Source organism: Coffea eugenioides, unplaced genomic scaffold (genome assembly GCF_003713205.1).
Source record: "Coffea eugenioides isolate CCC68of unplaced genomic scaffold, Ceug_1.0 ScVebR1_2765;HRSCAF=3854, whole genome shotgun sequence".
Classification (NCBI taxonomy): domain Eukaryota; kingdom Viridiplantae; phylum Streptophyta; class Magnoliopsida; order Gentianales; family Rubiaceae; genus Coffea; species Coffea eugenioides.
In genome coordinates, this window is record NW_020863280.1 from 9,604 (window position 1) to 18,687 (window position 9,084).

A 9,084-nucleotide genomic window follows, 5' to 3' on the forward strand; every position below is an offset into this window, starting at 1 on the left:
TTCAAGGAACACAAATTCAGATCACACCAACAAGTTCAAGAAAACGGATGAAAGGTTATGCCAATTCCAAGAAATCCCTAGTTCTTGGTTTATTGTTCAAGAATTTTCAAAATAAGACTTGGTGGTCCAAGAACTTCAAGAATTTGTTCAAGAAGCTCAAGAACTTCCCCAAATTGCGTTGTGGTATTTAGGGTTTGCAAGAACAACAACCAATTCTCAAGAAATAGGCAAAACAGAATTTCAGCAATACTCAAAAGAAAATTCCAGCAATACTCTAGCAACTTGAATACTAAAACAAGATAAGATACGTGACTCTTTTTTTTTTCTTTTTTTGTCTTTAAACCCTAACAACCCAAACACAAATATAACAAACCCAAGAACTTGGACAGAAAACACAAAAAGACAACACCCAAACAGTTTTTTTTTTGACTCGGATGAACAGTAACGTGAACAGTACGCTACAGTATGATGAACAGTATTTCGGAATAGTAACGATGAACAGTAATCGCTACAGTTTTTTTTTTTTGACAAAAAGACAACTAACAAGATATGAACAACTTCAATTAAAAGAGAATTAACCTGATGCTCTGATTACCAACTGATATAGGCAACCCTAGGGGAAGACCCTCCTAGAACCTCCCAACCTTGTAATTATCAGAGTTGGATCTTTTCTCCCAACAGAAATTGAACTCGATTGTTCTCATGAACTCAAGACCTCTGACACACAAAGGTAATCAGCAACCTTAAGCAAATAAGGATGGATGAAGCGACACCACGATTAGGGAACAACCTAATCGATAAAGTCTGATTGGAATCCTAAGCCATGAACTCAAGAATTCAAGAGTAAGTTCGATTAAGAACTTGAAGGAAAATTCCTCACGATTTCTGGTTGTAATCATCTGTGTCTTTACTCATACAAGAGGTGCCTTTTTATAGGCTAAAACTAGGGCAAAATCCGGCCCACATAAACCTGGAAGAAATTTGGTCCGCATAAAGAGCTTAAAGAGCCAGCTCTTTAAGGCTTTCCGATAAGGCCCAATAAGTAATAAAATACTCAACGCCTAACAACTACTAAACTAGACAGTTTTAAAACAACTACCAACTAAGCTAACAAGTATGAGATCATTCCTTCACTTCAAACGTACAAGTGAACAAAGTAATTTCATGGTCCATCAAATCTTCAAACTTAGCTTGTTCCTTGCTTGTATGGTGAATGATCAAGGCTCGTAAAGCTTCCTTCACCTTCTTGGTTCTTAATCTTGTCATCGGACCACCAATGTTGATCAAAGGGTCCTTGACCCAAGGTGGAAGTTGTTGCACACCCGTATCCGCATCACTTGAAAGCAAATTTTGATGCGAGGTGTGAAATAACTTGAGATTGCACTATTTTGAAATCGTTTCCGATTTTGAACGAAACTGAGGAAAATTTGCCCCAGTTTGATCGGATTTTCTCTTTTTGCATTTTCTTCATTGCATTTTCCTCACTTTTGCATTTTTCTTAAAAAACTAAATTTGCCCCAGTGTGGGGTTCTTTTTTCTCTTTTTGATTGTCTCTCTTTCAAAATAAACTTGCCCCAGTGTGGGGTTTGCAATTCTCAGGGGTTATCAAACGAAAATTTGTCAATTCTGATGGCTCAAAGGGGACAAGTAGAGATAAAATGTTTTAAGTGTAAAAGAAGATGGCCTGACTTGCATTTCGCCATTTGTATGAATTTCTAAAGAAAATTTGCATGATCAAATGAAAAACTTCTTGCACATGTCTGAGTTGATGGGTTGAGGGAATGCTCGTCCATCCATTTCTGCCAAAATAAGCGCTCCGCCAGGTAATACCTTTTGGACAATGAACGGCCCTTGCCAATTTGGAGCAAATTTGCCTTTAGCTTTATCTTGCATCGGCAAAATTCGCTTTAGTACTTTGTCACCTTCTTCGAATGCACGCTGATGGACTTTTTTGTTGTAAGCCCAGGCCACACGTTTCTGGTAGCACTGACCATGACAGATAGCACTGAACCGCTTTTCATCGATCAAAGTCAATTGCTCATAGTGCTGCTTTATCCAATTAGCCTCCTCCAACTTAGCTTCCATGAGGATTCGTAGCGAAGGAATTTCAACTTCGACTGGTAATACAGCTTCCATTCCATACATGAGTGAATATGGCGTTGCCCCAGTCGATGTCCGGATAGAAGTCCGATACGCCATTAATGCATAAGGCAACTTTTCATGCCAATCGCGATGCCTTTCAGTCATTTTGCGGATAATCTTCTTCAAATTCTTGTTTGCGGCTTCTACAGCTCCATTCATCTGAGGCCTATAAATGGCAGAGTTGCGGTGTTTGATCTTGAACTGCTCACATAGTCCATCTACCATGTCATTGTTCAGATTCTTGGCATTGTCTGTAATAAGCGTTTCGGGTACCCCAAAGCGACAGATGATGTGATCTCTCAAGAAATTGGCAACTACCTTCTTCGTTACATGTTTGAATGACTCCGCTTCAACCCATTTGGTAAAGTACTCAATTGCCACCAATATAAATCGATGTCCATTCGAGGCGGGCGGATCAATTGTACCAATCACGTCCATACCCCACATTGAACAGGGCCATGGGGCGATATACTATGCAATTCAATGGGCGGAGCGTGTATAACGTCACCGTGCATTTGACATTTTATACATCTCCGGACAAAATCTATACAGTCACGCTCCATAGTAAACCAGAAGTATCCGGTTCTCATGATTTTCTTTGCTAGCAAATGGCCATTCATGTGAGGTCCACAAACGCCACTATGCACTTCTTTCATCATATATTGAGCTTCGTCTTCATCAATGCACCTTAACAGGTTCAAATCTGAGGTTCGTTTATACAAAACTTCTCCACTTAAGAAAAAATTTGAAGCCATTCTACGCAGAAAACTCTTGTCCTTTGTACTAGCATACAGAGGGTAAGACCCAGTTTTGAGAAACTCCTTAATATCATTATACCAAGGAATATTGTCAGAGGACTTGTCTACAACCCAACAGTGGGCAGGCTTGTCTTGAAGTTGAATCTGAATTGGTTCGATCCTCAATTCATCTGGATACTGGATCATAGAGGCTAAGGTGGCCAAAGCATCAGCAAATGCGTTTCGGGCTCGCGGGAGATGTCTGAACTCCAAATTTTGAAATTGCTTTGCCAGAGTGAGCAAACTACTATGGTAGGGCAAAATTTTTGAATCCTTGGTTATCCACTGCTTCAAGGTTTGGTGCACGAGCAAATCTGAATCACTGAAAGCTATCAACTCTTTGATTTCCATTTCTAAAGCAATTTTGAGACAAAAAATGCAGGCTTCATATTCAGCCATGTTGTTTGTACAAGCAAATTGCAATTTGGAAGCGGCAGGGTAGTGCTTCCCTTCGGGTGAAACCAAAACAGCTCCAATTCCAGCTCCGAGAGAATTCGAAGCTCCATCGAAGAAAAGCCTCCATTCAGGGCTTTGCTCACTTATATCGTCCGTGGCGCCTACAAATAAGACTTTCTCATCAGGGAAATAAGTATGAAGTGGTTGATAATCATCATCCCTTGGATTTTCTGCCAAATGATCAGCTATAGCTTGCCCCTTGACGGCCTTCTGTGAAGTGAAAACAATATCGAACTCTGAGAGAATTATCTGCCATTTAGCCAGACGTCCAGTTAGCATCGGCTTCTCCAAGAGATACTTCAAAGGATCAGATCGGGAAATAAGATAAGTGGTATGGCTCAACAGGTAGTGTCTCAGCTTTTGAGCAGCCCAGGCCAATGTACAGCAGCTTTTCTCAATGAATGAATAATTAGCCTCATACTGCGTGAACTTCTTGCTTAGATAGTAAATGGCTTGCTCCTTCCTTCCAGAGTCATCATGCTGCCCGAGGACACAACCAACTGCTTCTTCAAGCACAGATAGGTACATGATTAATGGTCGACCTGGCTTGGGTGGCACCAAGACTGGCGGATGTAACAAATAGTCCTTGATTTTATCAAAAGCTTGTTGGCATTCTTCACTCCAGTACAAAGGCACATTCTTTCTCAACAATTTGAACAACGGCTCGCATGTGGCAGTCAACTGGGCAATGAATCTCCCAATAAAATTGATCTTTCCTAAGAAACTTTTCACGTCTTTCTGAGTTTTCGGCACTGGCATATCTCGAATTGCCTTAATTTTTGCTGGATCTATCTCTATGCCTCTCTTACTAATAATGAAGCCCAACAATTTACCAGCTGGTGCCCCAAAGGCGCATTTCGCAGGATTTAGCTTCAAATTGTACTTTCGCAACCTTTCGAACAGCTTCTTCAAATCAACCAAATGGTTCTCTGCTCTTTTAGACTTGATTATGATGTCATCCACGTAGACCTCCATCTCCCGGTGGATCATATCATGAAACAGGGTGGTCATGGTCCTTTGATACGTAGCTCCGGCATTCTTTAGACCAAATGGCATCACTCGGTAGCAAAACGTGCCCCAAGGGGTGATAAAAGCAGTCTTCTCCCTATCCTCTTCTGCCATCAAAATCTGGTGGTATCCAGCGAAACAATCACAAAAAGATTCAATCTCATGCCCAGCGGTATTGTCCAGGAGAATGTGAATATTTGGCAGAGGAAAATCATCTTTAGGACTGGCCTTATTGAGGTCTCTGTAATCAACACAAACTCGTACCTCTCCATTCTTTTTTGGAACAGGGACTGGATTCGAAAGCCAAATAGGGTAATGGGAAACAATGATAATGTTGGTTTTGAGTTGTTTTTCGATTTGCTCTTTTATTTTGAGGCTCATATCTGGTTTGAATTTTCGGGATTTTTGTTTTACGGGTGGAAAAGTAGGGTCTGTGGGCAACTTATGCACTACCACATCAGTTGAAATACCAGTCATATCATCATAGGACCATGCAAATACATCCTGGAACACAGTCAAGAATTCAAGCATCTCCTTTTTCTGCCTCTCATTCAAATGAATACTAATTTGCACCTCCTTAACTTCATCTTTAGTGCCAATGTTAACCTTTTCTGTTTCTTCCAGGTTCGGTTTTGGTTTCTCCTCATATTGTTCAAAATCCTTTGCAAAAGAATCGAATACCTCCTCATTATCACTCTCGCTTTGGAGCTCGGATTCCCAGACCTCCAAGTCGTGAGTGATATAGAGATTGCCATTATTGAATTCCAGAATAGTGATATCCAAAGGGTCAAATGGTTTTATTTTTGGCCATCTGAAAGAATTAACGAATGTGGGATAATAAGCAAACAAATATACAACAAACAAATGAACAAGCAATATGACAGAAATATAAACAAAACAACATGACAAGAACAACTTGTGCATTTTCATAAACCCTTTGATTGAAAGCGAAAAACCAAAAAACAAGCGGGAATGAAATGAAAACTTAACAATATTTTCACGTGCAAACTTTAGTCAAAGGTAAAGATGCTTTCATTAGCTATTTACAGATGCAGAAGTATTTTCAGGAATTCGTATGAATGACAAACCCCTTTAAGTTTACCGAAACTCCTTCCGAATGGGCAGAAACTCGGCTGTCCAATTGGAAATGGATCCTTCAGGGACGTCGGGAAACTCGGCCTCAGCTGGGAAACTGTCTTCAAATGTCGCCCCAACGAACAATTGGGCCAAACTAGTTTCGATTCCGTCAACTGGGTTAATCTCTGATGTGATCACCTCGGTCGGTCGTGGAAAAGTATAATGCAGTGGTGGAATATCAAGGGCCCTTGGCCTGCCTTCTTTCTCTGCTCTCTTGCATTCCTTCATTTCTTTGATGTCTCTAGCGGTTGGTCGGAAACCCAAACCGAATGAATCCTTTTTCTCCACAATTTTCACTGGCTTCAGAATTCCTTGCAGATCACGTCCCAGCCCTTTATCAAACTCATATCCTCCGCGGATCATTTCCTTAGCCATCATGACACTGGCCTTTGACAAAGCTCGTTCCTCTTTTGTTATCCAACTTACGGAGACGATATCAGCTGTGCTATGAGGGGTTACTATGGCGCTTCGGCTACCATCTTCTTTGGACCCAGAATCAGCAATCACGAGGCAATCCTCCTCGGCAAAGATAGTTATCAATTTGTCATTTACTATGAATTTCAACAATTGATGCAATGAAGAAGGCACAGCTCCGGACTTATGAATCCACGGCCTTCCAACCAAAACATTATAAACACTAGGAAAATGCATGACTTGGCAAGCTATCTGAAACTGTGCGGGCCCCATCTCGATGACTAAATCCACTTCTCCTATAGGTTCCCTTCGTGCTCCATCAAAACCTCTAACTATGGTCCCTGAGGGCCTCAGCTTGATATCTTGCAACCCTAGCTTTTCCAAGGTACTCCAAGGGCAGATATTAAGCGCAGATCCATTGTCAATCAACACCTTTGGCAAAATTTTCCCGTTGCAACTCACAGCTATGTACAGAGCCTTGTTATGTCCAATGCCTTTTGCCGGTAATTCATCATCAGAGAAAGTAATTTGTTTTGTAAATAACACACTCCCAACCACATGTGAGAAATTAGCAACCGAAATGTCCTTAGGGATTTGAGCTTTGGTCAGCATTTCGAGCAACGCATCCCTATGCATATCCGAAGAAAAGAGCAGATCCAACATGGATATTTGGGCGGGCGACTTGCTTAGCTTCTCGACTACAATATATTCACTTCTTTGGAGCCTTTTAAGAAAATCCAAGGCTTCCTTCTCAGTAACTGTTGGTTTAGCAGGCAGCTCGGGGTTATTTACTTGAATCGGAACGGTAGCTCCAAACGGACTTGCAATCCTCCCAGATCTGGTGACCACTGACACCTCTTCTTTGGCAATTGACTTTTCTCCAATTTGTATGACAGGTTCATCGTAGTTCCACGGCACTCGCTGCAAACTCAAAACAGGCTCCTGCTCTGGGAATTCGATGACCACTGGCTCCAAAGCCTTGCTCTCAGCTAGAGTGAGATCCAAAATAAAAGGTCTTTTATCCTCCTCAAATGGCACCTCCATTATAAATGGTTGGTCTGTGACCCCAAACACCTCAGCTTCCCTTGCCAATTTCTGGACTTGCTCCTCATACTCTGCGTCGTCCAGAATGACCCCAATGGTATTAGCGTGTTCAGGCAAGGGGTTCCTATTTATATTCGTCCCTTGTGCCTCCTTTTTCCTAATTACAATCTCTCTGGCTTCAATCATATCTTGAATTCTATGCTTAAGAGCCTTGCAATCAACAGTCGAATGTCCGGGTGCCCCTGAATGATAAGCACAGACAGCTTGTGGGTTATACCAAGCGGGCATGCCATATGGATAGGTAGGAGGGGGTACCATACCAATTTTCCCGGCGGCCTTCAATTGGTCTAGAGGCCTGCCTGAATTGGTAAATGTATGGTTAGGGGGTCGGTTGTAAGGTTCAGGAGGTTGAGGATGGCTGTAAACAGGTCTATTTGGGGGAGGAAATCATGGGTTATATGGAGGGCGAGGTCGGTTTTGGGGTGGATTTGGTTGAGAGATTTGAAAAGGGGCTAAAGGTGGGTTAGGATAACTTGGGCGAGGTCGAGGGTGATGGATATTGGTAGTATATACATGGTGCGGGTTTGAATAATAAGGGTAATGTGGTTGGTAGGTTGGATTGTGTTGGTATCGGGGTTTGGGTGAAGGGTTCTGGTCCCAGATAAAAGTTGCATCCCCCTCTTTCTTTTTAAACTGCGGCTTCTTTCCACTGCTTCCTTGCCCTTGCAAAGCTTCTACCTGTGATTTTAGGGCAGAGATGTTAACAATTTTTCCGGCTCTCACAAAATCATCATACTCTTCGAGTTTATTTACAATCGCAGCAAATGAACACCCGGTCATACGGAAGATTTCTTCGAAGTATGGAGGATCATGCGTCTTTATGAAAGTGCGAATAATTTCATCTTCGGTCATCGGAGGCTCAACCTTGGCAGCTATCTTTCTCTATCTTTTGGCGTATGTCTTATGATCTTCAGATGGTCGCCTCTTCGTGCCTTCCAAAGTAGTTCGGGTCGGTGCTAGCTCACAGTTATACTCATATTGTCTGATGAAGGCGTTGGATAGATCAAGCCAAGTCTTCACCTCCTTTGGCTTTAAGTTTGAATACCAATCGAGGGCGTCTCCTTCTAGACTCTCTGGAAATAACCTTAATGGCAAGTTTTCGTCATCCACCGGTCTGCCCAACTTGTTGGCAAACAAATGCAAGTGTGTCTTCGGGTTGCCCGTACCATCATATTTATTGAACTTCGGGGTCTTGAATCCCACGGGCAGCTGCACATTTGGAAACAGGCACAGATCATCATAGTCTAACACCCCTTGCTTGCTTAAACCTTGGCTTTTCCTGATGAACTCATCGAAACGATCCAACCGCTTAAGTAGCTTTGTATCAACCGGGGCAGACGACTCTCCCATTTCTGGCTTGGTTTGAACAGTGTGCTCCGGCACAACAGGCTCTGCAGTAGTCTGATAAAAAGCTTGTGGATCCGGAGGCATGTTTGGACCACCTTGACCACCTTGAGGCTGAAATCCTTGCCCATAGGGAGGATAGAATGGAAGATTTTGAGTGTAAGTATACTGCGGGTTGAAAACTCCCTCAAAAGCGGTTTGAATTGGAGGAATGACAAATGGTTCGGATTCCGGTTGTTTGACGGGCGGAGGCTCGGGCTGCACTCCGCTACTAATGAGCTCGTCGATCAACTTCTTTTGGGCTGCCATTTCAGATGCCATTTCCCCAAATTTGGTAAGTAATTCAGTCAACTGAACCCCGGGACTTGCGGCTTCCGGCTGGGTAGTTGCAGCGGTCTTATCAGACGATTCTGGCGGAGTACTCATGTCTACACGATTCCTTTGGGCTCGACTACGGGATCGCGTTATGATGGGGTTTCGACGAGAAGCTATGTTTAAATATTACCTGAAAATACGAAATGACGTGCTTTTAGATTTAGCCCTGGCTTAACTTTTTTAACAAAAATAAAACAAAGAAAAAGAAAAAGACAAGAGTTAGTAGATGTTCCAAAAATTCGGATGCATGTCCTATTGGGGGGCCCTTTTTGTGCCAAGGGTAGGCCTAGCATGATGCAAGCCTTCG

The 9,084-nt window shown here is 42.5% G+C and overlaps 1 protein-coding gene across 1 annotated transcript; it reads right to left on the reverse strand.

The window, feature by feature from the left end:
* Positions 1-1,734: 1,734 nt before the first annotated feature.
* LOC113757135 lies at positions 1,735-8,489 on the reverse strand. The gene is made up of 7 exons (XM_027300543.1): positions 8,388-8,489; positions 8,024-8,267; positions 5,679-7,357; positions 3,443-4,937; positions 2,723-3,367; positions 2,258-2,609; positions 1,735-2,149 (listed from the first exon to the last, which is right to left on the reverse strand). Exons 1-7 carry the CDS (start codon positions 8,487-8,489, stop codon positions 1,735-1,737), a joined length of 4,932 nt encoding a protein of 1,643 aa, XP_027156344.1.
* Between the last annotated feature and the right edge of the window lie 595 nt (positions 8,490-9,084).